Source organism: Trachemys scripta, chromosome 3, assembly GCF_013100865.1.
Source record: "Trachemys scripta elegans isolate TJP31775 chromosome 3, CAS_Tse_1.0, whole genome shotgun sequence".
Classification (NCBI taxonomy): domain Eukaryota; kingdom Metazoa; phylum Chordata; order Testudines; family Emydidae; genus Trachemys; species Trachemys scripta.
This window is the reverse complement of record NC_048300.1, coordinates 80,913,288-80,931,226: the sequence shown is the minus strand read 5'-3', so window position 1 is coordinate 80,931,226 and position 17,939 is coordinate 80,913,288. Positions and strand designations below refer to the sequence as shown.

At 50.7% G+C, this 17,939-nt stretch overlaps 1 protein-coding gene across 5 annotated transcripts in view; it reads left to right on the top strand.

The window, feature by feature from the left end:
• The window catches only part of KIF25 (kinesin family member 25), a 76,503-nt gene extending 60,823 nt beyond the window's left edge, over positions 1-15,680 (top strand). For all 5 annotated transcript variants that reach the window (XM_034765199.1, XM_034765196.1, XM_034765200.1 and 2 more), the window contains 2 exons: positions 8,519-8,674; positions 15,394-15,680. In XM_034765199.1, coding sequence (XP_034621090.1) covers positions 8,519-8,674; positions 15,394-15,551 — 314 coding nt within the window. In that variant the 3' untranslated portion in view covers positions 15,552-15,680. The remainder of the gene's footprint in view (positions 1-8,518; positions 8,675-15,393) is intronic.
• The last annotated feature ends 2,259 nt before the right edge of the window (positions 15,681-17,939 follow it).

Here is a 17,939-nt window from a genome sequence, read left to right as displayed (position 1 = left end):
CCGCTAAATGTACCAGTCCAGAAATAATGTTTTGAAAACTGAATCTGTGTTATGAAAGAACTCTTTAGGTTACTGCCAAGAGTTCTTTCTGCTGGTGACTGTTAACTTTTGTTCTATAAAAACATAACGGAATATATATATTTATATATTTGCTGGGGGTGTTAGAAACCTTTTGGTGAACATGTCATTGACAATACTGTATGTGTCTGTTCCCTCAGTTTGACAAGGGCAAGCATTTGATGCTCTGTGTACTCAACACGCCAGATCCTCAACAGGTGTAAAATGATGTACTTTAGCATTGAAGTTAATAGAGCAATGGTGATTTGCACCAGCTGGGGATCTGGCCCAACATATGCAGTGGGCTAGACTCTATTCTTAACTATGCTGGTGAAAATCCGAAGACAGCAAAATTACTCTGGATTTACATAGGTATAATTTAGAGCAGATTTTAGCACATTATCTTTTGAAAGCTGAGATTTAGGACAAGTTTAAGTGAGAAACAATTTTTAAAGTGTTTATTGTACATGAGTCTGATGCAGACATGTACTTTTTCCCCTTAGCTTGATAGGTCTCTTGAGGGACATCCAGAGTAATTGTAGTTTGTTTTCACATCGTTGTCTATGAGCCAGATTGTTAGTTCTTAGCAAACTCTTGTCAAATTTCCTTATAAATCTGTCTGGAGTGGCCTTTGCTATAAAAACGTAGGTAAACGTTTTGAGTCAGATCATGGGCTTGGCCTATGCACAAAGGCATAAGGGGAATAAGATCCTCTTCTCCCCCATTCCCAATGTTACTACATGACTTCCCCATATCTCAGCTGCAGTCATGGAAAAGGTGGGAGAGGGTACTAATCTGCTATTGGTAAGTGCTGGTAGCAGATTATTACCCACTGGGAGCATGGCAAGAGTAGGGAAGGAATTCTCCCTCCTAGGACTTGTCTACAAACAACTTTAACAGGTTTAACTAAACTGTGATGTTACATTGATTTAGTTAAACTGGTGCAACTTTGTGTGTAGACCAGGCTTTAGAGGCAACCTTTCCTGGGTTACTACTGGGGCAGTGCAACTATGCGCCAACTCTTACACTGGGCTAGAGATAAAAGGACACCCTAGCCCCTTATGCAAAACTACTACCTAAGATCATACGGTAAATACTTGTAGAAATACATTAATAGCTACCTTCATATCCAGTATGCAGTCTTTTTGTTTGTTGCTATACCATCTTGAGCTGTGATCCTATCAGTTTAATGCCAGTTCAGTTCTCCCACGAGAAACGTTCATTGGACAGCTACCTACTGCAGGAAATGGTAAGAGATGGCACTTTTCCTTCTCAGTCATTGTGAACCAATACCCAATGACTTAAGGGATACTGTCCTACTGAATTGTCTTCCAGTCTTCTCTCTGAATTAGCACTTGATTCAGTGCCCTAGTACTGACAAGGGTGGACACAGAAGATATATTGTACAACTGGAGAAGTATAGATGAGAAATAAAAGCAAGGTCCCAGACCACCTGTGATCATTCAAGATTCTATAGCACTTTTCATAAGAATAGGAGTATTGCTATGTGTTATTGAACAATGCAGTGCTACTGTGCATTATTAAACAGCTGCTGGATTTCACCTCAGAGGTGGCTGCCTTTCAGTGGAGGGGGATGTGATTCTTGTGTGTGGTTTGTTTATCTGTTTAAATTAATAAAATATTTTTGAATTTTTCAAGGCAAAAGGTGCTTTTTAAGACAATATTCTCCGCAACAAATCCTGTATGGCTAAAACTTTGTAACTTCTTCATATATTAATGTACTTGTCTGATTTATATTGACTTAAAAATAATTCTGTCAATAGTATTAGCAGTACTTTTTCTTCCTGTATTTGGGATATTTGGTATTCAGAACAGGACAAGTGGCTTTCACTTGTATTTTCACATTTTATATGAGGGAGTGAAGTCAGGAAAAAATATGCAGTATAACGTATTCTGACTTTTTAATATGTATATATGTGAACATGGATATTGGATATTTTTTGCAAAAGACAGTTTAGTTAAATACATCAAAGATTATGAGGTGCTCAGATACGACAGCAATGGGAGCCATATAAGTACCCAAGAGAGATAGTAAATCATGTTTATCACTTGTCTTTAAATGTGTTATTAAAACAAAAAAGTTACACTTCAGGTCCAAGTGATATACCACGCATAGAGCTTATGTACATTGAGCTTAGCAGATGCCTGAAGATGACAAAGAAGCTTTGATTCTTCTTCGAGTGCTTGCTCATATCCATTCCATTAGGTGTGTGCGCGCCGCGTGCACGATCGTCGGAAGATTTTACCCTAGCAACACCGGCGGGTCGGCTGTGGAGCCCCCTAGAGTGGCGCCTTCATGGCGCTGAATATATACCCCAGCCGACCCGGCGCCCCCTCAGTTCCTTCTTACCGCCCCTGACGGTCGTTGGAACTGTGGAGCGCGGCATAGCTGATCTCCACTCTCCCTAGCGTACTTAGTCATTCAGAGTTATAGTTATAGTTGTAGTTATAGTGTTTATAGTTCAATAGTTTAAACTTGTTATAGTTGTTATTATAGTTTAAGGGGTTAAGGGGGTCGTCTCCCCCTTTCTTCCCCGGCCGCGGGCCCGGGCTCATGCCCAACGCTCCCGGCTTCAAGCAGTGCGCCTCCTGCGCTAAGCCTATGCCAACGAGCGACCCGCACGACTCCTGTTTGAAGTGCCTGGGAGAGTCCCACCAAACAGACAAATGCAAGATCTGTAAGGCCTTCAAACCAAGAACCAAAAAGGAGCGGGACTTTCGGCTCAGGCAACTCCTAATGGAGGCGGCACTTAGCCCGGACACTCCTTCCACGGGCCAGACTCCGACGCCTAGCACTTCGGTGCGCAGTGCCCCGGCGGCACCGGCTATGACGACCACGCGAGTGGCGTCAGACAAGCCTCCCCGGCACCGGACCTCGTCGGCACCGCAAACACAGCAAGTGCCGCGGCGCCGGTCATTATCCCCAGGGCATAAAAAAGCCCATAAGACGGGGACGTCCGTGCCGAAGGCGCCGGCTCCCCCAGTGCCGGGGGTAGAGCCGCGTCCGCCGGTGGAGCAACGGAAACAGGCGCCTCCAGCACCGTCGACTCCGGCGCCGAGGCCGTCGAGTCCGGTACAAATAGCGTCTCCACCGAGGCCGGCGGTGATACAGTGTCTCCCGTCGACTCCGGAGACCTTCGAGGCGGCGAGAGACTTGATAGCTCTCACGGAGCCGGCACCGCCTCAACCACCGGCACCGACTGCACCGCTGACTCGCCCGGTACAGTCAAGAGGGAAACCTGCCTTGATGCGCCCTCCATCACAAGGGCTGGAACCTCGGCGCCGATCCAGGTCCCGAAGCAGGTCCCCACGCCGCTCGCAGTCCCGGCACCGAATATCGCCTCGGCGCCGGTCGTACTCGCGGTCAAGATCTTCTTCGCGGCACCGCTCTACGTCTCGGCACCGATATGATCGTCGGCACCGGTCAACGTCGAGACGTAGTTCTCGGCACCGCCACGCTCGACGCTCGACGCCGAGGGGCCGATCCCGGCACCGGGCATACTCTAGGTCCTCGTCGAGGTCCAGATCCGACTCCCGGCACCGACGAGGTCATCGGCACCGGTCGCAGTCCCGGCACCGATCGCCGGCACCGCACAGAGATAGATCATCTCCGGACCGGCACCGTGCGGCACCGCAGACCACGGGGATCGTTTCATCTTGCGCGGCACCGCCATGGCCGTCAAGATCGGCATCTCGCTCATCGGAGGACCTGTCGAGATCGGCATACCCCCCTCAGGGACAGGCCGAGGAACGAGACTTGGGCCATTGGCAGGAGAGGGCAGAGGACCACCCTCATGGACCATCTCACTGGTCGTTTTGGACCCCGTGGGCGTACCACCAGGAGCAAGGGGCTTCACTACCATCGACCTCTCGCTCGGGTCACTCGGCCAGAAGGGCCCCAGAATCCACCATCTCTCGGCCTCCGCCTGGAGGCGTAGAGGCTTCTGTGTCCACACCACCCGACACCGTGGACCCAAGTACAGGTGACGCTCCGACCCAAGACCAGGGGGACCGGGCCCCCCCCTTGGATCCACTACCGCCGGAGGCGTCCTCCTCCTCCTCTCCGGATGAGGCAGTGGCGGGCACTTCATGCACGGGTCCCCCTCCGATAGATCTTCGGGCTCACCAGGATCTCCTCCGCAGGATGGCCCGTAACATGGACCTGCAGACGGAGGAGATAGTGGAGGTGCACGACCCGATCGTGAATATCCTTGGATCGGATGCCCCATCGAGGGTGGCGTTACCCTTGATCCGCACGATCCAAACGAACGCGAATACGATATGGCAGACTCCTGCCTCCATTCCACCCACAGCGAGAGGGGTGGAAAGGAAATACTTTGTCCCATCTAAGGACTATGGGTACTTGTACACACACCCCCAACCGTGTTCACTAGTGGTGGAATCAGTGAATGCACGAGAGCGCCACGGCCAGCAGGCTGCAGCGCCAAAATCAAAAGAGGCTAAGCGGCTTGATCTGTTCGGCCGTAAGGTTTACTCAGCCGGAGGGCTACAACTTAGAGCGGCGAATCAACAGGCGCTACTGAGCCGCTACAATTTCAACTCCTGGAACTCTATGGGGAAGTTTAAGGAGTTGATTCCCCAAGAGTCCAGGGAAGAGTTTGGAGCCATGGTCGAGGAGGGTAAGAAGGTGGCTCGGACCTCCTTACAGGCCTCCCTGGATATAGCGGACTCGGCCGCAAGGACCCTGGCCACAGGTATCGCTATGCGCAGGACCTCCTGGCTCCAAGTCTCGGGTTTGCCCCCTGAATTACAGCAGACCCTACAGGATTTGCCCTTTGAAGGACAGGGGCTGTTCTCGGAGAAGACGGACTCTCGATTGCAGAGCCTCAAAGACTCCAGGACAATCATGCGCTCCTTGGGGATGCATGTTGCGGGTCCCCAGCGCAGACCATTTAGGCCCCAGCCTCAACGTTTTTACCCCCCTCCACCTCGCCAGAGACAGGACCCTGCCAGAAGGCGAGGGCGAGGTGGTAGGAGAAGATGGGCTGGCCCTCAACCCGGTCAGAACCAAGGGCCACCAAGACCACCTTCAGGTCCTAGACAGAACTTTTGAAGGTGCGGTCGAGGACGGCGCCCCAGTCATCCCCCAGGATCCAGCTCCCTCCTTTCGGGATCGCCTCTCCCACTTCCACCGTGCTTGGTCCCTTATAACTTCGGACCGTTGGGTCCTCCGCACGGTGGAGAGGGGATACGCTATCCAGTTTTCTTCAATCCCCCCCTCCTCCCCCCCTTCCCCGTCCCTCTTCAGGGACCCTTCTCACGAGCAACTTCTTATACAGGAAGTTTCTACGCTCCTGGCCATGGGGGCCATAGAGGAGGTTCCGATAGAGTTAAGGGGCAGGGGATTTTATTCCCGTTACTTCCTGATCCCCAAGTCCAAAGGAGGTCTACGGCCCATCTTGGACTTGCGCGGACTCAACAAATTCGTAGTAAAGTTGAAGTTCCGCATGGTCTCTTTGGGGGCCATTATCCCTTCCCTCGATCCTGGAGACTGGTTCGCCGCCCTCGACATGAAAGACGCATACTTTCACGTTGCAATTTACCCGCCTCACAGACGCTTCCTGCGATTCGTGGTAAACACGGTGCACTACCAATTTGCTGTCCTTCCCTTCGGCCTATCCTCGGCCCCAAGAGTGTTCACGAAATGTATGGCTGTCGTGGCAGCGTACCTTCGTCGGCAAGGGGTACAGGTGTTCCCGTACCTAGACGACTGGCTGGTGCGCGGTCGCACCAAGGAGCAAGTTCAAGCTCACGTCCACAGAATAGTGCACACATTCAACGAGTTGGGCATCCTACTCAACAAGGACAAATCCACTCTAGAACCTACCCAGAGAATAGAATTCATCGGCGCAGTTCTAGACTCCAGACGTGCACAAGCCATCCTGCCAGACAACCGCTTTGGCACCATCACGAACCTCATTCAAGGGCTCAAGGCCTTCCCAACTACCACGGTGAGGTCGTGCCTTACCCTGCTGGGTCACATGGCTTCCTGCACGTACGTAACCAGGCATGCCAGACTTCGGCTTCGCCCGCTTCAAACCTGGGTGTCATCAATATACCGTCCACATCGGGACAGCCTGAACTTGGTGGTCACGGTCCCGAACTCGATCCTGGCCTCCCTCACCTGGTGGCTAGATCACAATGTGGTCTGCGAGGGGATGCCATTTCACGCCCCACAACCCTCTCTGCACCTGGTCACAGACGCGTCATCTCTGGGTTGGGGCGCCCATCTCAACGAACACCATACCCAGGGCCTGTGGACTGCATCCCAGTTAGCCCTGCACATCAATGTTCGGGAACTGATGGCGGTACGCCTGGCGTGCCAGGCATTCCTCAATCTCCTACGTGGCCGCTGTGTGTTGGTTCTCATCGACAACACCACGGCCATGTTTTACATCAACAAGCAAGGAGGAGCACGTTCGTCAATTCTATGCCAAGAGGCCATTCGCCTGTGGGACTTCTGCATCGCCCACTCGATCCATCTCACGGCATCGTTCCTCCCTGGAGTCCAGAACACTCTAGCGGACCGACTCAGCAGGTCCTTCCAAACGCACGAGTGGTCTATCCGTCCGGACATCATACATTCCGTCTTCCAGAAGTGGGGGTTTCCCCAGATAGACCTGTTTGCATCCCGAGACAACAGGAAGTGCCACATGTTCTGCTCCCTACAAGGTCGAGCTCCGGGCTCCCTCTCGGATGCGTTTCTCCTTCCCTGGAAAGACCACCTGTTTTATGCCTTCCCTCCGTTTCCTCTGGTCCACAAGGTACTGCTCAAATTGCGCAGAGACCAGGCACAGATAATTCTGGTCGCTCCAGCGTGGCCGAGACAACATTGGTACACCACACTGTTGGAACTCTCGGTTCAGACACCGATCCCGCTTCCATTATGTCCGGATCTCATATCTCAGGACCACGGTCGGCTGCGTCACCCCGACCTGCAATCACTCCACCTCACGGCGTGGCTGCTCCATGGTTCACCCAGGCAGAGCGGCAATGCTCACACTCTGTCCAACAGATCCTGCTGAGCAGTAGGAAACCCTCAACACGGACCACGTACCTGGCCAAGTGGAAACGGTTCTCCTGTTGGTGCGAACAACGAGCCACGTCCCCGTTGCAGGCACCCATTCCTCTCATATTGGAATATCTCCTCTCCCTAAAACAACAAGGGTTGGCGATATCTTCAATTAGAGTTCACCTGGCCGCTATATCGGCCTTTCACCCAGGGGAACTCGCGTCCTCGGTATTCTCTAACCCGATGGTTGTTAGATTCCTCAAGGGCTTAGACCGGACGTACCCGCAACAGCGTCATCCCGTCCCGACGTGGGATCTCAATCTGGTTCTCTCCAAACTCACAGGTCCTCCATTCGAACCACTAGCCACCTGCTCACTTTTGTACCTATCCTGGAAGACAGCCTTCCTCGTAGCCATCACCTCAGCAAGGCGAGTTTCTGAACTCAGGGCGCTTACATCCGAGTCCCCTTATACAGTTTTCCATAAGGATAAAGTGCAGCTTCGCCCACATCCTGCCTTTCTCCCTAAGGTGGTTTCTCCATTTCATATCAACCAGGACATATTTCTCCCGGTCTTTTATCCCAAACCACATGCCACTCGCCAGGATCAACGTTTGCATTCCCTGGATGTACGAAGGGCCCTGGCCTTCTATATTGACCGCACAAAGCACTTTAGAAAGACGACGCAACTCTTCGTTGCAGTGGCCGACCGAATGAAAGGCTCACCGGTCTCCTCACAACGCCTATCCTCCTGGATTACGTCTTGCATCCGGACTTGCTATGACCGGGCAGGTGTCTCAGCACCGCACCTCACCGCTCACTCCACGAGGGCCCAAGCCTCCTCGACTGCTTTCCTGGCACATGTTCCAATACAGGACATTTGTAGAGCGGCGGTTTGGTCATCAGTCCATACGTTTACAGCCCACTATGCACTAGTGCAGCAGTCTAGGGACGATGCTGCATTCGGGTCAGCGGTTTTGCACACAGCAATGTCTCACTCCGACCCCACCACCTAAGTTGGGCTTGGGAGTCACCTAATGGAATGGATATGAGCAAGCACTCGAAGAAGAAAAGACGGTTACTCACCGTTGTAACTGTTGTTCTTCGAGATGTGTTGCTCATATCCATTCCAAACCCGCCCCCCGTCCCCACTGTCGGAGTAGCCGGCAAGAAGGAACTGAGGGGGCGCCGGGTCGGCTGGGGTATATATTCAGCGCCATGAAGGCGCCACTCTAGGGGGCTCCACAGCCGACCCGCCGGTGTTGCTAGGGTAAAATCTTCCGACGATCGTGCACGCGGCGCGCACACACCTAATGGAATGGATATGAGCAACACATCTCGAAGAACAACAGTTACAACGGTGAGTAACCGTCTTTTATTCTGACTGTTGTTTCCTTATATTGCATTAGGTATGTCTGGAGTGACAGGAGTAGCCCTGCGAGAGACCTCGTTCATTAACCGTAGCTTATCAGCTCTATCAGACGTACTTGGAGCAATAGCAGAGCAGCGCTCTCACATTCCATATAGAAACAGCAAACTTACCCACCTACTCCAGGACTCCATAGGTGATTATTTCTTTTGCCTTCTATGTAACAACATTGAGTTACATTTCTTCTTCCAAACTTTTTTTCACATTTTGTTAGGAAAATAATCAATTGTTGTTGTTTTTTGTGTGTTGATCTTTTCCCATTGATGTTGTGTAGCATGGTAGAACAAAGGTTGTAAGGGTATGGTGTGGAGCAATGTTGTGTGGGAGGCTATAGCAGGGCATGTGGAGTCAGAACTCTGGGGTACTGTTCTGGAGTCTCTTCTCACTGATTTGCTTAAGTCATTTAACTTTCTTGAGTCTTGCTTTTCTCGTTGGTAAATTGGTAATTGATAACAGTGACCTACCTCCATAAGATATTGTGAAGCTTAATTCATTAATTTAAGGTTTAATATCAAGTGAGTGTAAAAGTTAAGCTTAACTCTTCCAGGGTTTTGTTAATACAATGTGTGTAAGAAATTTGCAGATTTCATGGCTGTTCTTGCTGCCCAGAATGCACAATACCAAAACAGTAAATGGAGACACTTCAGCATCCATTTAAGTGTTGCAACAACTTCTTTGAGTGATTGCTTATGTGCATTCCACAATAGGTGTGCATGCTTGCTACGTGCACCGGTGCCAGAAGTTTTTCCCTTAGCAGTATCCATAGGGGAGCGTCCCGAGTGGCACCGCCATGGCACAGTATAAGGGGCACTGCGCACTCCCCCGACCCTCAGTTCCTTCTTGCTGCCAGTAAAGGTGCTTCGGAACTACTCTGCTCCAGCTCGGCTGTAGCTTTCCCTCTTGGACTCTGTTAGTTCATAGTTAGTAGTGCCTGTAGTTTAAAAGAAAGTAGTTTTAGTTAGAATTAGTTAAGTGTGCCCGGGTCAGGACATGCCCCATGCCCCAGGTTTTAAGTCGTGCAACACTTGCAAACGGCCTATGCCCGTGAGTGATCCACACGTGGACTGTTTACGCTGTGTGGGGGAAACCCATCTCAGTGATCGCTGCAAGATTTGCAGATCCTTCAAACCTCAGACCAAGAAGGAGCGGGACATTTGGCTACAAGCCATTTTGATAGTCGGTCCTGACCCCGACACCGCTGCGCTGCTCCGAGTCGGCACCGAGCACTGTGACATCGGTGCACAGTGACCCAACGGTGCCCTTCACCAGTTGGCACCACTCCCCGTCCACAGGACACTCCAAAAAGGTGAAGAAGAGGTCTTCGCCAAGACACTGGAGCAAGACTGGGGGAGAGACTAGACCCACGTTGGGCAGCTCTCGGTCCCCGTCGGCCTCGCGGTCTCCGACTCAAGTTGAGCAGAGTAGCCCGGCCCACTCAGAGCCGGCCTCTCCAGACACCAGTGGCCACATTCAGGTGCCCTCCACACCAGAGGCCCTGCAAGTGTCTTGAGACGTTATGTCTCTGCCAGTACTGGTAGCACCGCCATCATCGGCTCCCTGGTCCAGAGGCAAGCCACCACTTGGACTGCCGCAGTCGTCGCCTGGACGGTACCACTCATGGTCAAGGGAAGGTTCCCGACGCTGTTCCCCGCTCAGTGACCGTCCCGGGCACAGTCCACGCCGGTCCCTGTCGACCCCCACCAGGTTGTCTGGCTGGGTACCACCTGGCAGGGGTTCCAAGCACTGCTCCACCTCCAGGAAACATAGACCTTGTGAGGAGAGTCTGCCCCGTTGAGACCAGGACAGACAGCACCGGAGGTCATTGTCTCTGAGAAGCTTCCGTAGCCCCTCGCGGTATGGGCGTTGACGCCGTTCCTGTTCTTTGTCTCGCTTGAGGCTCCCGCCTCGGCACCGCTCCCGCTGCCCCAGGCGTCTATCACAGGCACCTCACCGTCGTGGATCCACCCGTCGGAGCCGCTCCTCCACGCCGGGATCACAATCTCGCGGTCAGCACTGCTCCCGATGTTGCCGCTCATCCCAGTCCCGTGATAGAGGTCAATTGTATGCCAGCCCGGCCTCCCTTCGAAGTCATCAGCCGATGGGCCAGGCTGCTCAGGCTGGACAGCCCGCTCTGCCGTGCCATAGCAGGTGCAGTGGCACCAGGCTCCTTGGCCAGCGCCATGGTACCAATGGGCCCCCGGTGGTGGCTCGCTCAGTGGCCGGAGCTTCGGAAGGTCGTTGGCCTCCCCTTCACAGCCTCCCAGAGAGGAGTTGGTGGTGCGTTCATCCCTGGTCCTGCACTCAGAAGGGGACCAAGTGGTGGGACCTGCGGCACCGGTGGGGACGCAGAGTACCGCACCCCCATCCTCATCCTCCCCGATGAGGCGATCACGGCTCCTTCTGTCCCGCAGATATGAGCCCCCTTATAAAAAGTCAAGGGATTATAAAAAGTGCCTGCAAAGGCAATCCTGGCCTGGGCCCTTTAAGGGTAAACAGGCAGGAAATCGCCAGTTTTGACGGATGTCCGGGGGCAACTTACCAGTTTATACCAGAGATCCACCCACAATAAAGCTTCCCTTCTGCAACCAGTTGTGTGCTTTTCTCCTGGAGTGGTTGCGGCTGACCTCAGACCGATGGGTCATCAACACCGTCTCCCGGGGCTACACCCTCCAGGTTAATTCTACCCCACCCACCCACCCTCCATCCCCATCCCTCTTCAGGGACTCCTCTCACAAGAGCCTACTCGAGCAGGAGGTGAGGCAGCTCCTTGGCTTAGGAGCGGTGGAGATGGTGCCAGCGGAGTTCAGATGCAAAGGTTTCCTGATCCTGAAGGCCAAAGGGGGACTTGGGCCCATCCTGGACCTGCAAGGCCTGAACCAGTACATGGTAAAGCTCAAGTTTCACATGGTCTCCCTGGCCTCCATCATCCCCTCCCTGGATCCCGGGGACTGGTACGCCGCCCTCGATCTGCAGGACGCGTACTTCCACATTCATATATTCGAGGGGCACAGGCATTTTCTCCATTTCACGGTAGAGCAGGAGCACTACCAGTTTACTCTCCTCCCGTTTGGCCTGTCCACGGCTCCCAGGGTATTCACAAAGTGTATGTCTGTGGTAGCGGCCTACATCAGACGTCAGGGGGTCCAGATCTTTCCCTACCTCGACAACTGGCTGGTCAAGGGCAGCTCCAGGTTTCAGGTACAGGCTCACATCTCCCTCCTCCTGTCCACATGCACCACACTGGGCCTGTTGGTGAATGACACCAAGTCCACATTAGTTCTGGTGCAGCACATAGAGTTCATTGGGGCAATTCTGGACACGACATCGGCCAAAGCCTCCCTCCCACCGGACAGATTTGAAACCCTAAGGGAGCTCAGAAGCACAGTCACAAGGTTCCCCGTGACCACAGCCAGAGCGTGCCTCCAACTCCTGGGTCATACGTCGGCGTGCACATACATGGTTCGCCATGCCAGACTCAGGATGAGGCCCCTTAAGCTCTGGTTGGCCTCGGTATTCTCCCAGTTCTAGAGACAGAATGGACAAGGTCCTTACTGTGCCCAAACCGGTGATAGCCTCCCTGCACTGGTGGTCCTCCCTGGGGAACATGCTCCAAGGGGTCCTGTTCAGGGGCCGACCCGTCTGTGGAATTGGTGTTCGACGCGTCGGAACTGGAGTTGGGATGCCATGTGGAAAACCTCCAGACCCAAGGTCTGTAGTCCGCACAGGACCTTGCCCTGCACATAAATGTCAAGGAGCTCAGGGCGGTCTGTCTGGCATGCGCAGCCTTCCACTTGCACCTGGCGGGCAGAGTGGTCAGAGTTCTTACAGACAAACACTGCCTTGATGTTCTACATCAACAGGCAAGGTGGGGCCTGTTCCTCAAACCTCTGCCATGAAGCCCTCAGACTATGATATTTGCCTGGAAGCCCATCACTTACTGAGCGTCTGGAAGTCTCGGGCAGATAGGCTGAGCCAGGACTTCTCCTCTCAGCACAAGTGGACTCTGCACCCAGAGGTGGTGCACAGGATTTTCCAAACGTGGGGCACTCCCCAAGTGGATCTGTTCGTGACACAACAGAACTGCCAGTGTCCCTGCTTCTGCTCCAGGGGGAGGGGGAGGAAGGGCGGGGGAGTTGGGTGTTGGTGTGATCTCCGATGCCTTCCTTTTGTCTGGGTTGGGCCAACTTTTCTATGCCTTTCCCCCGATTCTGTTGATCGGCATGGTCTTGGAAAAGATAAAAACAGACAGGGCGCGGGTCCTCCTGATCACCCTGGCTTGGCCCAGGTAACATTGGTTCGGGATTCTCATGAGCCTGGTGGTCGCCCCGCTGTGGCTGTTGCCAACCCGCCCAGACCTGCTCTCCCAGGACCAAAGTCACCTCCTCCACCTCAACCTACCGGCACTCCACCTCATGGCATGACAGCTCCATGGTTAGGCCGGGAGGACAGGACTTGCTGGGAAGGGGTTCAGCGCATCCTCCTGGAGAGCAGGCGTCCCTCTACGCATCAAGTCTACCTGGTGAAATGGTATTGTTTTTTCCGGTGGGCCGCTGAGCGGGACATCTTGCCTGAGGCTGCTCTGATCCAGCTTATATTAGACTACTTCCTTCATCTTAGACTCCAGGGCCTAGCACCCTCGTCCATCAAGGTGCACCTGGTGGCCATATTGGCCTTCCACCCGCCTGTGCAGGGCCACACGATATTCTCTCATGCCAGGATTGGCCAGTTCCTTAAGGGTTTGGATCGCCTCTTCCCGTATGTTAGGCCCCCAGTCCCACAGTGGGACCTGAACTTGGTGCTGGCCAGATTAACTGGACTTCCATTTGAACCATTAGCCACATGCTCCTGGTTGCACCTCTCGTGGAAGGTAGCCTTCTTGGTAGAGATCACGTCCACTAGACGGGTTTCGGAGCTCCTGGCCCTGACCTCTGAACCCCCGTACATGGGGTTCCATAAGGATATGGTCCAGCTCCGACCGCATCCTTCGTTCCTTCCTAAGGTGGTCTCCACCTACCATATGGGCCAGGACATCGTCTCACCGGTGCTCTGTCCCAAACCCCACGCGTCCAGTGAGGAGCGCCGCCTTCACATGCTAGATGTGAGATAGGCTCTGGCTTTTTACCTAGAACATACAAAGCTGTTCAGGAAGTCTTCACAACTGTTCATTGCCTTGGCCGAGCGCATGAGAGGCCAGCCAATCTCCACTCAGTGGCTCTCCAACTGGATCACTTCATGTATCTGACTTGTTATGACCTGGCAGGAGTCCCTTCGCCGCTGATTGTGAGGGCACGCTCGACCAGGGCACAAGCCTCATCGGCTGCTTTTCTGGCCCATGTCCCTATTCAGGACATCTGTAGGGCTGCCACATGGTCATCGGTTCACACGTTCACCTCGCATTATGCGATAGTCTCCTAGACCAGGGAGGACGCTGGGTTCGGCAGGGCTGTGCTCCATCCCGAGTGTCTGTGAACTCCTACCCACCTCCAACAGATATAGCTTGGAATCTCCTATTGTGGAATGCACATGAGCAATCACTCGAAGAAGAAAAGACAGTTACCTTTTCCATAACTGGTGTTCTTCGAGATGGTTGCTCGTGTCCATTCCACATCCTGCCCTCCTGTCCCTCTGTTGAAGTTGTCTGGCAAGAAGGAACTGAGGGTGGGAGGAGCGCGCAGCTCTTATACTGCACTATGGAGGCACCACTCCAGAGTTCGTTAGGGGCGCCCCCCTGTGGATACTGCTAAGGGAAAAACTTCTGGCACCGGTGCATGTGGCGAGCACGCACACCTATTGTGGAATAGACATGAGCAACACATTTCGGAGAACACCAGTTACGGAAAAGGTAACTGTCTTTTCTTTTGGTATTCGGATGGGCTGCTCTACTCTAACATTTCATCCATGTGTATGGTAGTGATAGGAAAAATCAGTGTAACCCACTGGTGAGTGTGTGTTGCAGGTCCCGTTCTATGTCCTATCCACGGAGTATATGATTCTCTTATAGCCCCTAGATAGTGAGATTCAGCTCAAGCTGTACCAGCTTTTAGCTCTTGAGTGGCCCAGTTCAATCTCAGGTGTGGGGACTATAACATGAGCACAGATTTTCCAAGAGGGTTTTTTGCCACAGAATTCTAAATTCCCCTCTTCCTGCACCACAGCCTTGGGAAATCGGTACACCCTGTGAAAGGCCAAATATTGAAGCTTAGCAAAATATCTGCAGTAACTTTTTTTTTGATGGATAAAATTTGCCTATTTTCAAATTCTGGAAAGTGAGACAGTGATTGGTGAAGGGATTTGCATGAGCCGGTGAGTCAGGAGATCTGGGTTTTAATGCAAGTTGTAGTACTGACATGTTGTAGTACTGACATGTTGTAGGACTTTGGACATGTTACCTAAACTCTGAGCTACAGTTTCCATCCTATGACACAACCAGTCAGGTCAATTATACCCATGCATGATTTTGGGAATGTCCTTAAACTACCACCATGAGCTCTTGACAGTTAAAGCTTCCTTTTTTGCAGTACTTAGATACAAGTGATCTCTTCAGCTTTTAAATATGCTGATTTTACAAATACAACAAAGCATTGATACCCAAAACGTATACGTAGACTTGTTAGTGAAAGGGGCAGAAAGTTCTATATTACAAATGGTGAAAAATAACAGCAAATGATCAGCTAGCTAAATGAGACAATCCCATATGGCTTGACCTTAGTGCTTTCAAGAGCTGTTTGTATAGCGCTCTGATTCATAGAATTGATAACAGCCTACTCTGGCTTCTGTGAAGTTCAGCAGGTCAGTATTTAAAAACTTACTGAAAATAAGTGTGTTTGTGTGTGTGGTTTTTTTTACTGTTTTTAGGGGGCAACGCTAAATTGCTGGTGATGCTGTGCATCTCCCCCTGCCAGAAGTACTTAGCGGAATCGCTGCAATCCTTGGGATTCGGAACTCGTGCTCGGCAAGTTCAGAGAGGACAAGTCAAGAAAAGAAATCTGCCAGTGTCTAGCAAATCAAAATAAAAGCTAAGGCTCCCGTGGATTAAAGTATTATTAATGAGTTCCTCAGACTGAAATGTATCTTGTTGTCATAAAGCCATGCTTTAAGATGTAAACTGCCAGTTAAAATAAACACTCCTCAATATGGCATTAGCAAAGCCATAAACTTGCTGATAATATTCTTGTTTCAAAGATAACAACAGGTATTGAAAACAGCTACCAAGCATGATGGATGGCATGGCATAGAAATATATTATGCCTTTTAGGAGAGCAACATCAAGACAGAGTTTTAGAGCAAATGTTTAGCATTGGGAAATAAGTAAATTAAATCAGCAGTGCACTGATCCTGGACAATTCACACTGGAAGGGCTGAATCTCTGTCCTATTCGTTCAGTAAAAAACACAAGTCTTTAATTACTCGATTTCATTTCAGTATCTCAAACTTGGTGGGAATATTTGGTTTGATGTTTGGGTTAAAATTAGGCACATATCTTGCTGACTTGCTCTCCTCAACCCCTTAAGCATTGGGTTATTCCTCACCCATTCCTATTCCCTCAAGAAAAAAACAGGACCCAAACCTAACTTAAAATACCATGCTTTAACTACTATGGCCACGTCTATACTACCCACCAGATCGGCAGGTAATAATCGATCTATCGGGGATCGATTTATTGCGTCTCGTTTAGACGCGATAAATTGATCCCCGAATCGACGCCCATACTCCACCTCAGCAGGAGGAGTAAGCGGAGTCAACGGGGGAGCCGCGGCGGTCGACTTGCCGCTGTAAGGACGGCCAGGTAAGTCGAACTAAGATACTTTGACTTCAGCTACGTGAATAGCATAGCTGAAGTTGCGTATCTTAGATCGATTCCCCCCACACACCCAGTGTAGACCAGCCCTATGTCAGGCTTCTTCTAGCTGCTTTTGCCATCTTTCCTGTGCTGAATGTGTAGGATGGTGGGTTGAGGTTTGTGAATGAAATGACATTGAGGGAGGAGTCTTAAGCAATTTCAAATAACATTACAGATCAAAAGAGATTCTGAGGCATGTAGTTGGGTTTTATTAACATCTAATGTGTGTTACATGCTGTTTGAATGCTCAGCAGAGGCCAGTGATTCACTGACTTTTTGCCTCTAGGGATCGTACTGCCTCTAGCCTGGGATAGAGGTCATTGGAGGGGCTCTGTGAGGAGGCTTAAATTGCATTTGCCTATCTGAAAGACTTGAGTTTATAGTGCTCTGAGTCTCTTAACTTTCACAAGAATAAATATTTATCCAGAGATTATATAGCATACTACTATTGGAATTTCACCCTTGAATGTATACCAGCTGCTGCATTGAACGTGGTGCTCTGGTATTATCTCTGACCCTCAGTACATTAGCATTGTAATTGTGAGATGTGACAGAACTCATTTTCCTAATAATGCGGCCAGGTTAAAATTCCTGGATTGACTTTACCTGATTTTAGCTGTAACACAAGAAAAAGCTAGTCATCTTCTGGGTGGGAATTTATTTTCATATGGACAGGACAGAGGATATAATTAAGTCCAAGGGTTGCTAAAATAATCAAAGGAGAAAGGATTGGACTGAGTAATGTTAGCATATAAAATGAAATGCACAGTATAAAATTATGTGGGAGTTAGGCACCTAGGTGCTTTTGAAATTCCACTAGGCCCCTATCTGCATCTTTAGATACCTAAATACCTTTGAACATTTGGCCTGAAGGTACTTTTAAAAATTTTACCTTCAAACTTGATTTTTTTCATAAACTATTATTTCCTTGCTGAGGCTTTACTTCAAAGCTAGGTATTTATTTACAAAATCTACATGATACAAAAACTAGCAAGAATGTATTGTTAAGGTTGAGAAATCAAGTCTTCAAGTGTCAGCAAATACCAAAAGTTAAAGTTTCTACATTAACATTAACTCTGCCAGATTGCACAATGTAGCATTTTCTATTCCTGTTTTCCTTGTTACCTTAGTGCATTACTCTGTTTGATCTGTATCATAACGTGTACAGGATATGCAGTGCAGCAAAGTTAACATTACTCTAGAAACCTTTGGTTTTGGAATTTCCTGCTTATAAGGATTTGATTCCTCAATCTTAGTGTTGTATTTGATGTCCCTTTATTTTTACAGAGGGATGTGAGTGGGGGAGACAGACTGCTTCTAAATTGTAGCATGAACTGAACTGGCTTTAATACAGCAATGTAAGCTAGATTCTATTATGCTGCAAGACTCCCTCACATCCTCTTAAGGAAACAGGGAGATCTAACTTGGTGTAACGTGCATGCTGAGGTCCAGGAAAAGGTGCAAGTTAAAAGAGGTGGCCTTATTACGTTTCATTTTTAAGTACTTACACTCTCCTGGTAGCTGCTTTTCTTTTTATTCCTCGTTTCTAGCCATAAGGCCT